Source organism: Phycodurus eques, chromosome 16 (genome assembly GCF_024500275.1).
Source record: "Phycodurus eques isolate BA_2022a chromosome 16, UOR_Pequ_1.1, whole genome shotgun sequence".
NCBI lineage: Eukaryota > Metazoa > Chordata > Actinopteri > Syngnathiformes > Syngnathidae > Phycodurus > Phycodurus eques.
Genome location: NC_084540.1, coordinates 22542648 through 22565454, shown reverse-complemented (window position 1 = coordinate 22565454; position 22807 = coordinate 22542648). Strand labels below are relative to the sequence as shown.

Genomic DNA, 22807 nt, shown 5'->3' with positions numbered 1-22807 from the left:
TGAGTTCCCAGTCAAAATGGCCCTCGGAGAGACAAAATGAGTTTGATGCCCCTGCTTCAGTGAGTCAAACAGGTCAAATCCATTCTTGTCTATCCGCCCAAGTTAAACTTCCTTAGCCCATGCGCCACCCGTCGGGAATATCAACACATTCGATGTCCAGTTTTAAGACAACAGTATGAAAAACATATTTTGGCTAGGCCATAAAGAAGCGAACGAGCAGGTCGCGGTTAGCGCGGTCTGCTGTACTCTTCCTCCCAACCCCCCGCGGTTTCTGAAGTTCAGCGTCTGTGGGAAATCAGAGCGCCTTCTGGAGGGGTGAGAGGAGGGCCCTATGTCTGGCAGCAAGAAACGTGGCTGAACACGAGCGATGGGGAGAAATGCTGGAAGTAGAAAAGGAGGAAGAAGACGAGGGTGAAAGGATGGAAAGGAACCGTCAAATGTGTCAATTCGAGGAAGCTTCCCGACCTCGCTTTCTCGGCTGCTACTGTTCACATGCGGACATTGACTGTTGCTCACCAAAACAGCAGCACCTCTTGCGCCATTTAAACAGTCTGTCAGATTAATTCAAATGTGGAATCTTACAGAATGTTGTCAAGCAGTTCCCTATAATGTTACAATATGTGGAGTCTTTAATGTCAAAAGTATTCCACAAATGTTGTACAAATAAAGCGCCCTTAATAGGTAATAAGTGAGTCTTTAGCTGAAATAAATGCGTACATTTACATATTGGAGACAAGTGTATTTTTAACATCCAGGACAAAGATGAATAAGGAGTGAATTAAGATTCAGTTTACTTTACGTTGGACCTTCAGGGCACCGTTGGCTCCCTGTTTGCTTCTTAGTGGAGCAAATCTTCTTCATCTCTTTGTTACAAAGGCACTTCTTTCTTTCTTTCTTTCTGTCTTTTCTTTCTTTTCTTTCTTTCTTTCTTTCTGTATGGCCAAAATCAAATGTCCCTAAATGGGTCATTCCATATCGAGCTGATGAAAACGCACGTTTTCTGCTCTTTTCAAGTGCAAGTCAAGCGCAAAACACAACTTCAGCACTTTAATCTCCGCAGTACAACGTATCCACTGTAGTTTAGTTGCGACTTTATTCAGTGTTTGACGTATTTTATGATGCTCTACAAAACGAAGCATATTGCAGCCTGTAGTAACAGTCCAAGTGTCCGTGTTGTTGTTCAGTTTTATTTTCCAAACTTTTTCCAATCACATGAAACGTCGACGTATCAGCGCACCACCGAGCGCGGTTGGAGTCGTCCGCGGCGCTCTTCGGGTCACCGGCCGCGCACGTGGGCACCGCCGCGTCTTCTCCTGTCAGCTTCGCGTTGTGACACGGTCCAAACGCAAAACTCCGCCAAGGCCGCTCGCCGAGCCCCAATGGCCGCCACGTAGGCGGGCCTCGTTAACCGATCGAGGAGCAGAAGCGCGTGGGCGTTCGGAACGCCGGCGCCGGCCGTGCCGGGTCGCAAGTCATGTGACGGCTGCCAACGTATGGCCAACATTCCATCTGCACATCCATTGATCAAGAATCAATATGTAATTGATTTGGATTTTATATCGTTTAATCTGATACGTTCTATAGGTCGATTGAAGACTCTAAATTGCCCGTAGGTGTGAATGTGAGTGCGAATGGTTGTTTGTTTCTACGTGCCCTGCGATGGGCTGGCGACCGGTTCGGGGTGTACCCCGCCTCTCGCCCGAAGGTAGCCGGGATGGGCTCCGACACGCCCGCGACCCGCGTGAAGAGAAGCGGCACAGAAAACGGATGGATGGATGTCCGTGACCCACCCAAAATGGCTCCGTCGCGACTTCCTGACTGAGCGGTTGAGAGAAAAAACATAGTGTATATTTTGCTTTTGAAGGCAACATCAAGAACGTTACAATCTCGTGGTGTACTACAAGTATCTAAACAGCATATTGTGTGTCAGCATGCGTCTGTAAATCCCCGCGGGCTTAATCGGCCAGAAAAGACCGACTTTTAGGCGCATATGCAAGTAGCCACCGTGCCCGCCCGTCCCAGCGCCACAAGTGACCCACAACTTCTCACGCGTGAGGCCTGCACGCTGTCCTGCCTTGTCACACAATCTTGCAGTCCACCACCGGCGTTTTGCCTGATTTCCTGATTCAGATAAGGCAGCGTGGGGTGTCAAGGTTACCAAGGTAACGGCGCTCGTGTACCCCAGGTGAGCATTTCCTTTGATGAATCCCTTCGATCCAAAACGATCCATAAGCGAGGATTCGCCGGAGGCTCTCCAGCGTTCATTTCTGTAGTTGCTTTGAATCCGAAACGAACGTTGCCGCGATATTCCAAACCGTGCGCCCCACCAGGATGTTTTTCACATCTCTCCGCGCAGCAGTGACCGCCACAAGTGCAATATTTCATTTTAGCTGACTGTCTGAGAAGATCATGTCAGCGTGTTGTGCTTGCATAACACAAATTCATCCGGTGACATTCAGAAGACGTCTTTTTGGGGAGGCATCGCTCAGGCGGGAGTGCATCGTTAATTGTCGGGAGAGCTGCCGCCGTGTTTTCGCTGAGACGCAAAGCTGTGTAACAAGATGACACATGCGCTTTCCCTCATAACCTCCCTCTCTGACATAAGAGGCAAAACAGTACTTGAAGAAACGAGAAGTCTTGTGGCTGCTTTTGTTTTTGAAATTGAAAGGATGCTTTATTCCTTACGTGTGTGTGTGTGTGTGTGTGTGTGTGTGTGTGTGTGTGTGTGTGAGCCCATACCTATTAACAAAAGGGGAAAAAAATACTTCAAAGCATCAAGCATCTTATTTGCGTGTGACAGTTTCTGCAATCTGAAACAAGGTTCTGACGAGAACTAGGCAAAACATGGCAAACATACACAGATGAAAGAAGACAGTTTAAGTTTAGTCAGTTTTATTTCAAGCATGTGAAAACCTATTAATAATAATCATGATTTAAAAAAAATGAAATACTGATACCCTGTCTGCTCATTAATATTTAACAACATTCTTCTCTGGTGCGTCAAATTTCAAAGACATATTTATCTTCACTTTACAGGGACTTTAACCGTGAATTTGCGCAGTAAAAAGTGAACAGGCCGAATGTGTTTGCGTTCCCGAGTGGTCATGTGACACACGTCGCCGTCATTGTCCAAAGTAGAGGCCCCCTGAAGAGGGAATACAACTCGCTCGATGTGTTTTTCTCGAGCGAAGTGCGTAATAAGCCCGCAAGGATGTACAGCAAAAACGGAATCAGCGTGAGACATTTAACCCCGTCAACGCTCCCGACTCTTATCCACCTTGCCCATCAGTTGCCATAACAACGGATCATAAGCCGTCGGTGTGACCTCACGTCTTGGACCGGCGCTGAATAGATCAATAAAGTAGTGCTGTGTGTGTGCGCGCGTGCGTGCGTGCTTTGCCGTTTCCACGGGGGGAATTTAGAGCGGAGCGCTCGGCTCGCGTCGACGCGCCGCACCTCTCCAGCTGTGCTGAATGATTACACCTGCGGCAATTTTGGGGTTGAAGAGAGGTTCAGGTTTGACCCACATGAAGCGAGCAGAGGGCCGCCCGTTTAAATGAGAGATGCTTGAGGCTGCAAGGACAGAAAGTAATCAGGCTTACAGTTAGACCTTTTTTTTTTTAATACATATAAAAGGTGTTACTCGTCTATGAAAAGATCACTGGGAGATGAACGCCATCATATACAGTATGTTGCAGATTATACTGTGTGTGTTTGTCAGTAGCGAGCAGGAAAGGTTGTTTTGTTTTCTGTTTTAAAACAGTCGTCCTACAATTTGTTGTAGCACTTTTCGTCATTTGGGTTTGTTTGGAATGTGGGAGGAAGCCAGAGAAAACCCACTGCACTTTTTCACACTGGTTAGGAGTATAAGTACTTCCTTTTGATTACTGACCAGTACCAAGTACCGACACTTGATAATGCCGTTGTGTCTGGCAAAACTAACCCTAATGAAATGTGATTTTCTTTTTTGAAACAATCATTGTTCAAAAACACACTATTTTCTTGAACATGACATAGATTTTGCTCAAATTTTTGCTCAAACTTGTTACAGTAACAACTTGTCATTACTGTCATTTTAACATCCAACTGCAGGTTTTTCTAACAATCATGCCATAAATTTCATTTTATTTTCTCCGTCTGAACACTAGGGGGCACTGTGTAAAAGGAGTACATAGATAAGAGACAGAGGAGAAATGAGAGATGAAGAAGAAAGTACAGTCTGGTCGAGTTACACATTATACAAGATGCCATGTAACCTCTGTGTGTGAACTACAACAACAAAAAAGTGAGTCAAAATAAATACAAGTCTGCTTTTTAGAGTCCAACAAGTTCTAAAATAGAACTGACAAGATAACTGAAGCGATGGTTCATCGCTGACTCCTCTTTACTCGACGTGCTGTGAGCAGCGGGAAGCGAAGTGGGCGACGAAAACTTGCCACAACTCGAGCGGACTTCGTCATCCATTTTGCCAGTCGGCTAAAACAAGCGTTGTCAGCCATGTTTACCTGAAAGTATCTCCGCACGGATGTTAGGGTAGCTAGCTAGCGGCTATCGCGTGATGCTAACCCAGCAGTCTACAGGTTCACTCTTGCGCCTTCTCATCAAACAAGCGTGAGACCAGTTGTGGAAGTTTATTTATTTATTTGTTTTCCCGCCACTCAGCATCGTCCTTCTTTCGTGAAGTGACCTGAAAAAGCCAAAGGGAAAAGTGTATCATGTGCAGAGATAAACACATCCGCGGGAAAAGCTAAATAACGAATGTATTGCGGTGTAAAAAAGCACAATATTGGAATGGAGCGGCGGCCTCAGACGAACACGTGGGACTCCACCAGCCTCAGAGAAATCATATTTGTGTACCAGGACAAAGATCCAGGGGGGTTAGAAAATGTGTGTGCCAGTTTGCTGACGCGTGTTTTCCTCCTTCCTCCTCCCGTAGTGCTGGATGCTAGCGTGTGCGTGTGTGTACGCATTTTGAGGGGCAACCAGTAAGAGACTGAGGCGCAGCTTTTAGTCATCATCACACCTCGCTCTTTTCTTTTCTTTTTACCTTCCACTCCATCTGTCTACATCACAGGAAACACATCCCATGCTGTAAACACATCAAAATATGCACATTTGCTCCCACGTGTGACCTCACACACACACTGTGCTGAAAATGGTTTGTTTTTTCACAAGCTGTCAACTTCAAGTAGGGTCGCATTTCATTCAGGAACTGTTAAACTGGAAATAAGACCGAGTTGGGCAATTGGCTACATACATCACCTTGATTGTCTAAGAGGGAAATTCATGTAGTCATAGGTTTTTACAATCTTGCTCAAATTTGCACACCAAGCCTCAAAACTGCAAGGCGGACATGCTGACCGCTCGGTACCGTGCTGCTTTTGGAACATTAGCCCACGATACAGAAAATGCCTATAAAGTGGATTTAATGCATTCATGTGACTGAAAATTAGTATCCTTTATTTAACCCGAAAAAAACCTCCTTGAGATTTCAAACCTCTTTTCCAAGAGTGACCTGGTGAAGACGGGAGCACAAAATCGAACTTTTTCCACCAAACACGCAAGAGTCAGATTTGGGATTGGGTCATTATCTCAGTTCCTAGACGTTATTGTTGACACAAAGGCATTAAGTGCCTGATTTACTAAGATCCCAAATAGCGGCCGCTAACTTATGTGTTCGCACACCCCACTGTTGGCAACGGGTGCAAAAGTGGTGAAGACCGCACGTGCAAAATCAAGTTTGAAGTGATGGAATTGGAAGTGCCAGTGGAAGAGGCAAACAAAATGATGAATTACGATCAATCGCTCCGATAATTTGGGGGAAGCCGAAAACTGCATCAAAGTTTTCTTTGATTTAGCGCTCGCTGAGTACATGGGACGTGGATGCAGGTGCCCATTGTCTTTCAAACTTGGGACAGCACACCTGGAAAAGTGCCCAGCACCAATTTCCACAGTGACCCGAAATGACCCGGTTTTGTCGTAAGAGATACGGCCTGACTCCTTCTTGCGACTTGGCTCCGAGTCCGCTTTTACATCATTCAGAGGCGGCAAAATTGCATTGCTCCAAAAATGACATTTTGTTTCTGGCATTTCAAAAATGCTCACACACGCGGAAAAGCTTGTGTGAGCTTGTGTTACGCCTACGTACGCTTGCCTGCCTTTCACCCGGGATTTGGAAGATACTGCTAATAATGTTTCATACGATGGCAAAATGCATACAAATAAAGGCCTCCACTCATCTGCAATTGAATACGTAAAGAGCCGAGCAGCTACTTATGGGAATGCCATCATGTTTCCAACGGTGGTTCAAAATTGTGTAATTGAAGGTGTCACGTTAGCGTCTCGTCGTCCTCGTCCTCGTCTTTCCCAGCCTTTCCTGCTCCGCTCCGAGCAAATATAGCAACAGGCACCACAGGGGAGAGTCAGCGATATGCCACCCTGTTTATTTTGCCATCCCATAACATTGAAGAGAAGGAATTCGTCTCCATTTGATCAGCGTTTCTTTTGCACAGGGTCCCACCGATGAAGTCTCCAGAGGGAGTTTGTCTTGGACTCTGTCTTGTTTTGTGTGGATTTGTTTCCTCATTGAGATTTCCGCTCTCCCGTGATTGAGAATGTTGTGAACCAAGGCCGAAGTACGCCTCGCTTGAATCACATTCACAAACGACGCATTCAACGTATTATTATGATAAATTGATCATTGCGGAGCTAGCCCGACCCTTGGCTGATAGTTGACATCACATTGCAAGAAACTTCAGCGTCGCTTCGGCACGAAGGAATTAAAAGTTGGTCGATCGGCCGGTTTCAATCCGTGGGAATGGTTCTGCTGCAGGGAAAGGTTGCCATAGGGACGGACGGCCCTGTCGTTCATCTTAGAGATGCTTTTAGGCGCTAATGCCGCTGCACGAGCACTAACGGGGATTCCCAAAGGACATACCGGCACCGGTACCTTTGTGTTTCTGCAAATGGTATCAGCAATTACCTTAGAATCCAACAATGAGGGTGCGTGAGTATAGATTGAAGGGGTGGGGAATTTCCAGTAAATTGGCAGTAAATTACCTATCAGGAGCCAACCTGAGATCTTGTACATTTTTGGTTTTGTTCCCATTGATTTACATGCATTCCAATGTTCAAAATGCGATGACAAGGCAAAGCGCCTTCTGCCTTTGATACGAAACATTCCATCCCGTAGCCGCGACAAGCGCATTCGGACTTCTTTGCCCTTCCAGACTGTAATTGGCACAAAATGTCAGACGGTCGGCAGCTCGTCGGAAGGCAGCCGGCTGAGTCCGTCCCGGTGGGATGCGGAGTAAAAAAGACAGCGCACTTCCATCTGTCCCGGCGGGCCGCGGAGGTGGCGGAACTAGGTGAGGGGAATTGGATCTGAAAGGAGGGGTGAACTGCATACGTGACGCCGCCGCAGTCACAAGAGTGTTTGCCCGCGATCCAAATCAAAAGGACGGGGTCATAGTGGAAAGAGACCCGGCTCTAAAAAGCTTTCGTTATCTCCATTTTTTGGGGGGCCCATTCGTGTTTTCAATGTATTTGCAGCAATTTATGTGGATTGCCACAAAAACGCTGCAAACCTTGAACTGTCCGCGGATCTCAAATTGCTCCTAATTACCCGGTGATGCCCGCCGCTGGCGGACATCTGCTGTGATGTCATTATTGATCCGTGGACATACACAAACGCTCAGTTGAGATGTCGTGGCCAGCATTCTTTCCTTTTATTATAATGGAATGGTCTCGGGGAACATTGTAGCGCTTACTAAACAGATTGCTTGGATTTCATTCCTATATTTCTGTAAACCACTATATATATATATATATATATACATACATATATATATGGAAACGAGCTAGCCATGTTATCTGCCAGTCTGCAAGTTTTTAGTATTCATTTCACCAGTTGTCACCTCTAATAGCTGGTTGCAAATGCTCATTCAAAGCCAGTGTTATATTAATATACATATTAACGTTACCTTGAGTTTGTACAGTAAATGTGACGTCGTGTCGGACGTATCGCTTCCTCCCGATAGAACCGACTTTTTCGACGAGCGAAGGAGTCCGAGGTGGCGCCGTCGCGAGCCGGAGGGGGTCACGAGTCATGACGCTTTGCCAGCACCGATGACTCAAGAATCAAAAAACAGCTCATACCTCTGATGGAAGTAGTGTTTAGTGTTTTTTTTTTTTTTTAACCGGGACTTTGTAAAACCGTGGTATACCTTCAAACCGGTAACCGGCCCATACCCAGTTGCAACATAGCAAAATGTGGAAAAAGTGAAGCACTGTGAAATACTTTCCCAAGGTGTTTCTGAACTTGGCATTTCAGCTCAGTGACAGCATTTCTACCAATTTTGGAAATGAAATGACAAAAAAAACCGAAATAATCGATCGAAAGCAAGAAATGGGCGAGGTTGCAAGTGTTAATTGAGGCAGTGAGCAGAAAAAAACTCCAATTCACCGCAGCTGCTGCCTTTTGTTTGAGTTCCTCTTCTCTTCCGAACCGCCGAAGCCGCGGCCCGCGTGGATGAACTGAGCCAATTAGCTCGCAGCAGCGCGGAGATCCAGAGTGATGAGAGGAGCCGTGCTCTTTTTCCCCTTTCTTTCTTCTTGTTCTTTCTGCCCGTCCAGTGCCGTGAATCAGCACGAAAGCTGCTGAAGCAACACGACAGTGGAGCCAATTGCTTTACGCTCACAGCGGCCAGGTTTTCTGGCTCAAGTCTCTTGACCTCAATACGACATGACTGCCTTTCTCTGGGGCTTTGCACTTTTCATGCCACAAAAAAACAACAACGTACACTTCTCGAGGGCTTAAGAACGCCACAGAGAAGCGCACACTGCGTTTGCTTTCAAGTGCGCTGTTCAAGTAACAACGTGACGGAGTAGCTCTGCCCTTAAATGGCAGCCATCAAGTCGTCCTTCCATCCATTTTCTGTACCGCTTATTTGAATGCAAAATGGGATTGTTTTGTAAACAGTTCACAGGTGTCTTAACACGGTGATTCCCAATTGGACCGCTGAGCCACGGGAAATGATCTCATTTCACTTCATTCGTGCCAAAAGGTCTGAAAATTCTTTGAAGATCTCTGTGTGCTATATCTGCTTTGTTTTCAACTAAACAGTTCACATTCAGTAAGTGCATTTGTGTGTGAATTGAGAGCTTTTTAAAATTATTATTATTATTATAAAGTTTCGCATTTTTTTGACATTCTTGTTTGTTGGGGTGCTGTGATGTTTTGGCTCATTAAAGTTAATGTCAGGCTTTAGTGAAAAGGAATCGGCTCAAGAAGACACCCAATTTCTCGTCCTGCTGAAATCAGCCCATTTTCGAGGCCTTTCAGAAGCCGTCAACCGGCGCTAATCTGCACACCCGACAAAACTCCATGCGGTACCGCTTACCTTTTGGCTTTGATGTGCAGTTCAGACTGCAAATAAAAAGTACTTGCGCAGTCACCTCTCGGCTAATTTCGCGTGTTACCGTAACGCTGGGGAGCGAGTGCACAGCGAAATCGGCAGACAACTAAAGATGGACTTGGATGGCACTGCAGAGCGAGCCAACAGTTTGTGCACAATATAATCCAATTATAAAGAGGAAGACGAGACGTGAGTGGTCGACTAATCGATCCGGCCCCTGATCTTCAACGCTTGCAAAGAAACTTCTGTTTGCTTCTTGAGGTTTTAATCACATCTCCTCTATGCTGCCACGTTTATTTGTACTCATTTATTTGTTGTCTATATGAAAACCACAGTGCAACGTAGAACGATATTTCTTACTACTGCTTAAAGGGGTTGTGTTGAAAACGTTCACATTTGATATTGTATAGTGAATCGCAGCAGTGATCATTTAATGCGAAGGTATAAAAATGCGTCTTTGAGACCCCTCTTGGCCTCCATGTCAAAATTATGTCACCTCTTAGCTAGCTCATAAATGCGCAAGTAACTTTGTCTTCAAGTCTTTGTTTCAGCTATTGCCCGTCGTCATTGCAGCATCCGAACGTCTTCCTATATGCGCTTTGGCCTGCCCCCAACGAGCTGTTGCGTGTGATTTTCTGCTGTAAACATCTTCATTTGCGGCTGCGTGTGCGCGTGTGAATGTGACAGATAAATATTTGTTTTCCAACATTGTTTTCTTTTTTTTTCCACCTGTGATTTCCTACCTGATTTTCCACACTCGCCAAAAGTGAGAATGATTCAGCCTAATTTTGGAGCGCCGTGTTTGTTCGCCCGAGCGACCTGCCTCTTCACAGCGCGTAGCAATATGAATCATACTATTGCGTGAGCTGGCGTTTGATTCACGCTACTTAGCCGAGGCACCTCCAGAAAGAAATGTCATGCGGAGTTAATGTTCAAGCTGACGTCTCGCACCGTTTCGTCAAATGCAATTGATATACGTAAGTTGGACGAGTCTCTCAGCCGATGAGGTATTTGTCATAAGATGCAATTGTAAGGTGATGCAAGAAGTTTTCTCAGCCTTTGAGTGCAGCCTGAATTGCTGCTTTTGTATTTTTTTAAATGTCAAACTTTGCGGTCATAAGAGTAAGAAAGGTTCCTTGTTTTGGACTCATCGTGTTCACAAGAAGCAGACGCTCCCCAGGTACCAGAACTGGACTTGTCCCTCATCTTCTCCTCAGCCTTTGCTATTTAGAAGCCATAAAGAAATTCATTGCCCCCCGGCCACTGACTGTGTTACCACATTTATGCATAATTAGGTTTGTGCTTTTTTTTAGCACGTGTTTACACGTGCGCTCGTTATCGCCTCCCGTCGACAGCCCGTCTCGCCGTGTCAGACTCGAGAGCGTCGAGAAGGCTCACAATTAGTCAGATGCATTAGCTTACTACCGATGTGGCACCTGATACTTGCAGCTCAGGAGAGCAAAAGACCAAAACCTATGCATGTAATACGTCGTATTTGCAAGAAAAAGAAAAAAAGTCAGTGCATTCATTCAGTGTCCGCCCATTAGCATAAACGTGTAGCCGTGTGTCTGCGTGTGCGCGCGCACATTCGCAATCATGTTTGATTCATGATGCCTTGTCATTGTATCTACTGCGTGACTCATAAATGTCTGGCAGCCAAACACTCCCACCTGCAGTTTGGAATAATTGATCCAGACCTCCGCTTGAATTCATCCGCATATTTTATGTATATCAATGGGAAAGGTTGACTAAGACTTACATGTGAGTAATAGTTGGATTAAAACCTGATTACGCTTTAGTGCGGTATCCAGAGCGTGTGTACAATGGCATAGAAAAATGTTGATATGCGTTTTTGACACGACTAAACAAACACAGATCTGTGAAGAAAGTGATAACTGCCGCGGCCTGTCAAGCTTGCTTAGCCCAGTGCCGAAGCAGACGCGGGGGCCGTCTAGGAGGCCGAATGTACTCCTGCCATGCCCCCCCTTCTTTGTGCAGGCACACTGGCGCAGTATTTTTTGAGCGATTTGCTTTGCTCTGCGATTTGTCGTTCTATTCATACAGACGAATGTTGAGGTTGTGGCGGATGATAAATCCTTGAGAACTTTTCGTTCTTTGCGTCAAGGAGGAAGATTATTCATCGTTTTGCCTACCTTATCTTGGTCTCTTTGAGCGTTGCGTGTTTATTCCAATCCGCGGTCTTTGTGAAGCGCTTTACGAGTGCGTACGAGGTTACACGGTTTGCGGATCCGGCTGCCGTTGTTCTTTGTACTTCTCCCCCGCTTGAGGCTCGCGTATTTGTAATCCTTGTAATTGTTTTGGCCGACCACTTTGTTCCCTGGCGGCACGGTGGACGACCGGTTAGAGCGTCAGCCTCACAGTTCTGAGGGACCGGGTTCAATCCACGGCCCCGCCTGTGTGGAGTTTGCATGTTCTCCCCGTGACCGCGTGGCTTTTCTCCGGGCACTCCGGTTTCCTCCCACATCCCAAAAGCCTGCGTGCTAGGTGGATTGAAGACTCTAAATTGCCCTTGGTTGTTCGTTTGTATGTGCCTGCGATTGGCTGCCGACCAGTTCAGGTTGTACCCCGCCTCTCGCCCGAAGATAGCTGGGATGGGCTCCAGCGCGCCCGTGACCCGCGTGAGGAGAAGCGCTAAAGGAAATGGATGGATGGATGGATGGATACACTTCAGTGGTACCTCGGCAGTCACTCTGCCGTTTTGTTTTGTTTTTTGAGTTGCGAATAAAAATGTGACTTCAGAGCACAAAATGGTGTCAATACACACGGCTTGCTTCAAGCTTTTCAAACTTCAAATCAAGAGAATTGCACATTGTGCATTTGAGCAAAGAACATAACTTAGAAAAGTCCACTAGCTCAATGTCGGCTTGAACATAAACTGGGACACAGCACATGTAGACAGACAATATTACAATACTCGCAGGTATTTATTCTTAATCTTCCGCAATAAACAACTAATATGACTGAAGCATACTGAGTCACTTAGTTGTGAAACTCTTCTTCGTCACGTCATTATTATGCTGCTTTCCGCCGTACTCACTGCGTTAACTGTTTCATATTTAAAGCCTAGAAGTATTTTTCATCCAAATATTTACTGTAATTAGGACTTCACTGCTGCGCTACCATAAGTTAGTGATAGACCATTCGAACGTCCGTCTAAATTCAGGTGATGTGGCCACCGTAGGAACGGGACACAGTTGAAAACTGGGTTATTTGATTTTATTTGGACCAAATCTTGACTAGAGACGACTAACATCTCACCAAATGTTGTGAAATAATTTTTAATTGTGTTTTTCTCATCTGTGGCTATTTCGATTAAGTTTTAAAATGTCCACAATTCAAAGTTCGGCGTATTACAAGCCATTTTGACCTGTGTCGTTTGCACTTTGTTCGAATGCACGACGTTGACGTAAACAGGAATGGCACCAAAGTGTGAGTGTGAAAGCACCTTGAATTTCTGACTCTTACACTTCGCCTGTAGCAGCTCCAGTGCCGAGGCGCTGTTGAGCGCAAGTGCTGGCGATGGTAAACAGATACGGTTCACCTTTGAACTCCTCCAATTTTCAGGAGAGCCCGACACAGGCCCAGTGGGGAAACGCTTCTGCGCCGCGCTCCCGCTCGCCCTTTGTATGAATCTACCATTGTTTTGTTTTTATTTCCCCCCACCACTTGTGAGCTGATGACAGAAATGGCGTCGGACTCATCGTTCACTGCTCTCTCTTTCTCACACTCACACACACACACACACACACACATTGTGCCGGCGTTTGCTTGCACACGGACGCCTGTATCAGCAGCGGACCACCTGTGTACTAATTCTGAATATCCGCCAGCCAGGTGGGGAGGAAACGTTCTCGCTCTCTGTTCCAACCTGCTTCTAAAAATAACCGAGGGAGGTAATGCACTTGCCTCTCCCCTTCAAAAGAAAAAAGGAGTGTTTTATATTATACGATGGACAAAGACGGTCGTGCATCATTATTGGTCATTTCTTCCTCCCATATTCCAAAATTGTGCATGTGGGGGGGTGGGGGTCATGCAAACTTGTTCCAAGATTCGATCCCAGACCCTCAGAACTGTGAAGCCGACATGCCAACCTCTAGTCCACTGCTTTTTTGTTTCTAACATAAACTAAGGCGAATTCAGCCACATTTAATGTTCTCGAATTAACTTTGTTTACACATATGAAACAGAGCAATAGGGCCACAAGGCAGAGATAATAATGAATGATATATCATTTGATGATATTGATCTTCACCAGCAGGATGCACCCGTGCACATTTATCTGCAACGCTGACATTTATTTTATGACTCAGAAACAAGTTGACTTCTGCCAACTTACATCTTGATCATCTCTTTTCTATGGGCGTTTACTACCAAGTCGAAGTAAAACGTATGTCGTCAAAAAACTACTCTTGACAAATACAATTTATCCCAAAAGTAACTGAAGTAAGCGTAACTGTGAGTACGTGCTGACTGGGGGATTGCCGCTGCGGGCGGACGCATGGTCAGCCTTCAGCCTTGTTCTTCCGTTGAAGGATGTCGTGAGAAGAAGCAGATTCTCGTGCCGCAACGTGCCAGCTCCTTACAAAACGGGACACGGTCGAGAACCCCCATCTCCCCACGGCCCGACAACCGCCGGGAGGGCCCCGGGAGTCAAGGCGAGAGAAGTGTGAAAACCCGCCACCCACCCTATTACTATTGTTATCCCTGCACCACGCAGTCAAATTGGGGAGACTGGCGGAGGTGAGGCGAGACGGTCACGGGGCGATGATGACCCCCGCCCGGCCCAACCGGCTCCCCAAAGGATGTGATGACTGGAATGAATGTCTTTCTTTTCCTATCTCCCTCTATCTTTCTCGCTAGAATCAGAATCAGAATCAGAATCATCTTTATTTGCCAAGTATGTCCAAAACACACAAGGAATTTGTCTCCGGTAGTTGGAGCCGCTCTAGTACAACAGACAGTCAATTTACTCTCTCTCTCTCTCTCTCTCTCTCTCTCTCTCTCGCTCTCTCTCCATCCACCATAACCCTTTTTCCTGGAGAACTGCCATAATTGTGTTATAGCTACAACTTGGTAGATCACCAGATTAGCCGCTGTTGAAATACACTTGAAAAGGGTCAGCGAGGGCGAAGAGGGTTACTGCTAGCCGACTCCGCACTGTGATGTCTGACGTTTTCACGTGGAAGTGTTATTCATACAAACACGATGCGAAATGATCTTTTATTTATTTAATTTTTTTTCTATTTGCCTGACGCACACAACACAGCACACACACACACACACACGCATCCCCTTAGAAGGAAGCGTCGCTGTTGCGCAAAGTGCTCTGTAACGGCCTTATCTCTGCGCCGAGGCAATTAGGCTGGTAAAAAACAAAACAAGCTAACAGTAATGAATCGTAGCATCGCGGACGAGACAGTATGTCAGCGTGTCGCCTCTCTTCGCACACTCCTCGATGTTTGGACGCAAGCTTCTGCGGAGAGCCGCGCTCCTTTCACTTCGCCAGTCGCCACATGAGTCATCCAGGAGATTTATTCCTTTTCACTTTGTTCTCCTTCTTCTCCCGTCCAACTTGTCAGGATAACGTTATTAGTTTATTGTACAATTACGGGTACGACCCGGGGTGTCATTTTGCCGCCGCGTGTTTGCTAAAAGCTAACCTGACACGCCAGAAGGTTTATTTGACAAAATGTCTCACAAATCTGTGTGGGAAAGTGCCAGGAGAAACGGTTTTGGAATAAAAATCGGATGTTCCGTCTGTCGCATCCAGTGAAGGAGACATATGAGGAACATGATTTTTTACTTTACTCAAATCAACTTTTAACTCTAGAGCTCAAAGTGCAGTGCATCAACATTAAAGACAATGATTAAAATAATCCCGGTAATTATACAATCAATTCAACAGATCCAAGAGATCCTTTTACATTGGCATTTAGCATACAGGAACAAAAGTTGTATTCCTTCTTGTTGTTAGACAAAGCTAGGCCCTGACTAAATGAAGCTCCTACCCTCAGTTCAACGTAGTTGCTCGGCACCCAGGTGCCACCAGAGGGTGCCAAAGCAATACTTGTACATCACATATGGTTTTGTCTTGTTTTGCAGTGACTAAGAGAGCAGAGATTCACCCAACAAAACAAAACAAAAATAAAAAATCAGCAAATTCGTCAATGCTGACTTCCAAAATAATAATGTACATATGAATCGTTAAATTTCCCCAAAGTCTTTTTTTGTTCAAGGACCTGCCCCAGCGTCATGTCAGACTGCTGCTGACCAAGTAAGGCTTCAGGGATTTTCCCTTCTCCACCGTCAAGCGCCATTGCAGTGTGCCAATAGGCAGGTCTGAGCATTTGCCAGCTAATTGTCACCCGTAATTACATCCCAGTACTGAGAGTGTGAGTTCTGCGTGTGCGCGTGTACGGTACGCATGTGTGTGTTTTAAGAAGCGACCGCTGGATCGCGAGACGAAAGTGTCGACGATTCCCAGATTGTATGAAGAAGAGAAACCTGATCGGCGACAATGAATCCTCGTCCTTATTTAATCGCTGCGGCAAAAGCGAGGACGATTCACGCTCTCCCGCTTTTGTTCCTGAATGCAAATGCTTTCTTCATTTCGTTGACGGCGGAGATCTTTAAAACCTTGCCTAAAGAAGAGAAAAAGGAAAAAAACCAGGACTTTTAGGTTGTGATCTGTATTTGGTCTCTTCCTCGTTTGGAAGAATGAAGAGGGCTGCTTGTGGGAGTGTTCTCCTACAGCAAAGCATCTTCCATCTGGTGTGAGCCCACAAGTCACATTTGGTGGCAGCGTGTGGATCACAAGGGTCGCGGTAACATTTGTCTTGTCCAAATAAAGAGCTGAAATTCATGACTTTTTTAGCTTTTTTAGCTGAAAAGCTGAATTTATATTTTTGAGGGGCTTGTGATACCGTACTGCATTTCTTCAAATCGTGGCCACTATTCATTTCATTTATTTACTCAACTTCAAAAACATACCAGGCTTTTGTTTGAATATTTTATTGTATGTTGTTTCATTTGAATATCTTTTGGAAAGAAAATCAATTAAAAAACAACAATGACAAAGTACAGTATTTCTTAAAGAGGAGACCATAGTAGATAGCAATGCTTGCGTAAGGGCGGCGGAATGTTCCACGAAGACATCTTCCCTGTTCTCAGAAGAATGTAGTAACATTATTGTTTTTTTTAAATCATGTGGAGTTAATATGAAATGGACATATTTTGTGGGATTATTAAAAAGTAATAATAACAAATGGTTGAGACAAGGTCGCTTGCGCCAAACCCCTTCGTTAAGTTCACGTTAACGAAGTCATCCTCCGCCAAATTGATCCGAACAAAGCACAATTGCGCTTCGAATATTCCATCGATTTCAACAGCGCTTATCCTCGTTAGGGTCACGGGGCGCCGGAGCCAATCCCAGCTGACTACACCCTGAACTGGTCGCCAGTCAGTCGCAGGGCACATATAGACGCGGACAACCGTTCGTACCGTCACTGAGTGGGAACTGAACCCACGTTGCCCAAACCAAAGTCAGGCGAGTGGACCGCTACACCATCAGTGACGTGCTTTGAAATCTCTTCCCCCCCCCCCCAAAAAAAATAAAATAAAATTTGAAGCCGTGTATTCCTCAACTCCGAGGTTGGGAGGCGACGCAGAGTTGAAGCTTTGTACAAGATGCAGCCGAGTGGGCGGATATTGCGTCACAACAATGACGGCAATTTTAATGTGTGCGTTTTGCGAGCAGTTTGGTGACGAAAGGCTTTGGCATTCAATGGACAAACCGCAGCGATGTCAAACTTGAACCGGGTCACAGACTCATTTTGACCTGTGTTTTGCATGAAATAGCGCAAAAGTTGCATTTTGACAGAAGGGGACCTTTCGTGGAAAATGGAAGTTATCTGGGCCCGGCGTCGTCCTCTTTATTCTCTGCGAGCTTGTTTGCTCCAGTTGTGTGCCGGCTAAATCCAGTTTGCATCTACAGTTTATTTTGGTGGCGCGCTTGATCATAAAAATGACAAGCGCGAGGGTAACTATTTTGCTGAGCTGTTTATCCCTCTCCTGTCGCTCGCATTTGCTCTTTATCAGTGAAAGAGATTCATTTGTCCGCTGCCCGACCACTCGGCGGGGAAATTCATCTCCCGGAGAGCATTCGACTCCTGACCGGACTTGCGCAAACATTCATTACTCCCGAGAATGCTCATTATGAGAGAGTTATGCAGAAGAACTCCTCCTGCTGTTTTACTGGACCTCTCAGTGGGCAAATGTCGCGGCAAACGTGACTTTGCACTAAATAAAGCGCACGTGAGCGACGAGCTCTCTCGCGTTCGGGCACGAAGCCAAGCAGACAGATTGTGTGAGAAAAGGACAAATAATTCCAAACAAAAGAAGACGGAGGGAGTGAGTTCGGTGTTGTCACAGATGTCCGTGCGTTGGCTTTTCCCGCCCCCCGGATAAGAAAAACGACACGGGAGGCGCCTCAGGCGTCACGTCGGCCGCGCCGCCCGAGCCTCGCGAATAGCCGACGACGCTGAGATTTTGTGCGTGGGATCGCGCCAGCTCGATTACGCGAAAGCAAAGCGAATCGTTCGCGAGTGCACCTTGTTTACGAGTAACGCGGGGCTGCGCACATAGCGATGTTTAACTTCCTTCGTCAACGATTTCGGAAATGTGAGAGAGCCTACTCGTCATGAGGAAAAAAACGCCACGTGCGTTCTTACTGCTCTTATCGTGTTCAGGACCGAGCTGTGCTGTAAATACCAAAAATACACGAGCAGTACTACTAAAGCACTATTTTTGTCGAGATGAACCTCCTCAACTCGCGTCAACATAGTTCCTTGGAGCCAAGATGCCACAAGATGGCACCAAAGCACTACTTTTGTCTGTATGATGCTCCTCAACTCGCTTTCAGTGGGTAGCTGAGGAAGGGCTCCGCATAAAAAAGGTGACCAGGTGAATTTGTGAATGGCAAACTGCTGAAGGATTGCCAGTAGTAGAGGAAGCAACAGACGCAATTAGGCTATCTAGCTAGCTCGCTAGCTTTTCTAGTAACTACACTCCACTTGCAAACTCTTCTCCTTTGAATGCGGTGAACAACTTGCGAGACGTGTTATAAAAGTGCTCAATACAATCGATTGCTCGTCTAGTTGCGCCCTTCAGCGAGCCTCCTGATTGGCTATCGTTCAGTTTCATGTCACAATTACAAAGTGCCCGGCTTAGCCCAGGATTTGCGATCGATCGGAAATACTGACCGTTTTCCGAGCCGATTGGGGAGGGAAAATGACTCTTGACACGCTGGCTGATCGCTTAGGAAAACCTTTGGCGACATCAGACAATCTGACCTTTGCTGACCTTGACTGAAATAGAGGAAAACAACAGTTTTTGTTTGCTGAAGACAGCCTGCTCTGTTTGTGACCTGAAAAGCGCCCCCTTTCTCTTTTGTTTTCCAGTGTGCTGTTTTGTGGTTCACAAGCGCTGCCACGAGTTTGTAACCTTCTCCTGTCCCGGAGCTGACAAGGGTCCCGACACAGACGTAAGTACTGAATACTTGGCGTTGTGGCTCGCTCGCTGTGAGTCACAATCACTCGCTGACTGATTCAGTTAGTTGAAGGTTTTAAAGATGGAGTTATTCCAAAGAACAGGAATTGTTTGTTTGTTTTCCTTTTCAGTATTGCGAAGTGTGGCGGCCTCTGGAGGTGGCCAATTTTGAAGAAAGGAGACATACTGTTCTTTTGTTTTTCACAATTCCCAGGGGTCTTAACATTTTTTTGGGTGCAAATACCCAAAGGCTCAAGAAACATTACACACCCTATTTCTGGTCTTGCTGAAATCAGCCCATTTTTACAAACTCATCCCCCCCGTCGCAAATACCGAATGCTGGGTCAAACTGGCCAATAAGCACACTTGGGAAAATGTTTTATGGTCCAATGAAAGCAATGTGGAACTTTTTAGCCATAATTCCAAAAGGCATGTTTGGCACAAAGACAACACTGCTCATTACTAAAAGAACACCATAGCTAGCTAGTGAAACAAGATGGTGGCAGCGTCATGCTTTGTGCTGTTTTGCTTCAGCTGGAACTGGGACCTTAGTCAAGATGGAGGGAATTAGGAACAGTTCCAAATAGCAGTCAGAGTTAGCTCAAAACCTTCAGCCTTCTGCCAAAAAGCAAAGAATAAATATCAGCAAAAGCCTACTAGAACAGCTCAACTTTATTTGGGGTAAATCAGAGTCCCTTTAACTGGTGGCAGGTGTGCCCTAACTCCCATTTAACACACGTTTAAATGTGATTTCTGAACACAACCACACTCCCAGTTATTAGAGGGTGTGCACACTTGTGCAGCCACATTATTTCAGTTGTTTATTTTTAATTCCTCTCTTACATATATATATATAAATTAGGTTGTACAGGTTATAGGTAACATTTAGTGAAGAAATGTTAGCGTAATGATTCATTTTTCCTCTCTTTTTTTTTTTACAGGGTTGTGTAAACTTTTTCTATCCACTGTATTTCCACATAGCTCACAAAGTCATCATAACAATGCATTCAAATTTTCATTTGAAATTGGCGTCATTCTTCACAGTTCAATGGCTTATTTAGCCACCAGATTGTTATTTTTGTTTGTTTGTTTGTTTTTCATCAATGGAACTCTGATGACCACATCAAGGCGTCGGCGCACATTTTCCCGCACAGGCGTCGCATTATCCAAGCGAGCTATTTACACCGTGTTTCCATCAACACGTCAGATGCGACAACACTGGCCTCTCGTTAGCGGCTCTTTCCCACAAGGCTGACATCTGAACTCTGTGCTGCCCCCGCTGGGGAAGTTTTACCTCTCAGTATTTATGCGCTCACGCGGACGACCCTCGACCTTGTTCTGGTTCGTCCCTGTGCTCATTAACGGAGAGGTGGTGATCAAGCAGAGCCGCCGGTGCGCTCGGCGCGTCCAGAGTTTGGACGGCCGTCGAGTCTGTTAAGTCTTGTTACAGCTACAAGGCTGATTTGTATCCAAATTTATGCAAATCTTATGATTACTTGTCCGAAGAAAAATGTCATATTTTCATATGAATCCGAAGCAGAGAGATTTAGGTTCATCTAAAAATAAGTCCAAATAATGTGTCCATGAGCTGACACTACTTAGATGTGTTGGAAGTGCTGCCTCCACAGATGAAAATGCTTTGATCGTCTTTCCGGGAACTCGCTTTTTTCCCCACACTTTGGGCTGCGCTTCCGCATACAGAAGCCGCTTGCTTCGTTCAAGCGGTCGTCATTGTAATTAAAGCCAGTCATTGACATGAGACAAGACCCCGCCCCCTCAAAACAGGCTAAGTCTCAGGAGGCTTGAAAATGGCTAGGGTACATACAGTATTTGGACACGCCTCAAACATTCACTGCCGTGGACGTTTATATTCGTCGAGTATGTTTTTCAACGTGGAAGAGGTTCTCGCCCAGCTTGTCTGTGAAATTCATGTTCGTTAATCACTGTATTGACGACCAGATGCCTGTAGATGGCGGCGTTCCGTCGCTTCTGATTTGAGGTCAGCACAGCTTTTCAGTAGAACATAAAGATTAGGCGGTGAAGCTCGGCATGTCAAAGATGAGTCAAGATGTTCTAAAACGGCAGACAGTGAATGAGTTAAGACACCTGAACTCTGTAAAATGAACCAATCAATTCATAATATGTCTCCATTCGTGTTCCTTTTTAATCAATGACTACAAGCTGAGTGGTGAAAGCAGAACTTGACCCGTTTATTCACAGGGCGGATTTCGGAAACACACATCAACGGCGACCGAGCGATTCTGACTCACTGACGCCCATCCGTCCGTCGTCCCCCCATCGCTCCGCCACTCCTCCATCTCTGCTCGTCATCTTCTGAATCAGTCAGGTGTCATCACATGCACACGTTTTGTTTTTTTTTGTTTGTTTTTTTTTGCACGGCGGTCGTGTGGGCCGCCCCACTGCGTGAATGGCGTCACGCGCCCGGCAGATGCTTTGATGCGCTCACACGTCGGAAAGGGACAGATGTTGGCATTAGCATTTGAGGGCAAAGCGCTTTCATTCAGCGCTTTGTGGAGTGGAGGTGGTCAATAGCGGGTATTGTCTGTCGAGGGCCCCGCCGAAACCTGTGACTCAGCCACAGAGAAACAATCCCGTGTTTCGCAACCACGTTACAAAAACGACGGTCGCTCGTCTTTCAGGTCGCTAACAAATCTTGCTTTTTGATGCAGCTTCATGCCGCTGATAGATTTGGGCTCAGTTTGCGTTTTGCATGTGGCCGTTACTCGCTTTGCAAAATCCTCTTTCCAACCATCTGTCTTTTGCCCTGATTAGCGACACGGCTGCGCGGCGTTTTACAGCATGTGTTAGCACATTTGCGTCACGTGTCCCTCGATGCCTTCCTGGACAAATTTGGAGAAATATTGAGCAAAGATGAGATGCTGCTATAGGCGGCACGGTGGAGTAGTGCTTACTGTTCCTGTCCCACAATTGGGAGGTTCTGGGTTTGAGTTTGCATTTTGTCCAATTTCCCAAAGCATCCACATTAGGTTAATTGAAAACTCTAAACTAGTGATCCTCAACTGGCGGTTCGGGACCCAAAAGTGGTTTCGCCGACAGGTGGTAAAAAATGACTAGCGCGTTAGTTGAGGTGACAACAAAATAGCGACCAAATCGAGCCGCAACGGCGTGAAGCCAGCGCCTTCAACTTTTCGGTAAATCCAGACCACCATCCGTGAATAAACAAAAGTAATGTCTTTTGTAAGCTGTGCGAAGCAGAATTTGTTTTTTCCTCACAATTTCCAAGAAGAAAGAAACATTATTTCACTTTATATGTCTATACAGAACCGTCGTTTTTGTAATTTTGTACTACATATGCACAAATACTGTAAGTTATTATTGTGTTTTTTTTAAAGATATTTATTGCTTAATAACGTGAGGTGACATAGAATATTTTTACATGGGCATCTACTGGTACCCTATTTATTTCTGTATTTCTTCTTCTTACCAAATAATCAAAGCGCTTAAATCAATATCGAATCAAATGGGAACACAGCCTGAAGTATTGCAATCGAATTCAGTCATAACCTAAAAAAAGTGAAATTGAACCATGAGGTTTGTAACAATACCGAGCCCTAATATACAGAGTACTATGATTTCACTTTGCATATTTTGTCTCGATATTTCATTCGCCCAATGAATGTCTCTGTTAATTTTCCTCCCATCATCGTAAAATAAGCTTTCAATTCGGTGGCGTACATGATTATGGAAGGAGTTGCGAGCAAGAACTATTCACCAACTTTATGGGCTCTCCTCGTGAAAGTGTCTGTTATTGAAATCAATGATGTATGAAAGCACTCAGTCCA

At 45.6% G+C, this 22807-nt stretch overlaps 1 protein-coding gene across 2 annotated transcripts in view; it reads left to right on the top strand.

The window, feature by feature from the left end:
* prkcab (protein kinase C, alpha, b) overlaps nucleotides 1-22807 on the top strand; it is a 69893-nt gene that overhangs the window by 3550 nt on the left and 43536 nt on the right. For both annotated transcript variants that reach the window (XM_061699737.1, XM_061699739.1), the window contains exon 3: nucleotides 18896-18978. In XM_061699737.1, coding sequence (XP_061555721.1) covers nucleotides 18896-18978 — 83 coding nt within the window. The remainder of the gene's footprint in view (nucleotides 1-18895; nucleotides 18979-22807) is intronic.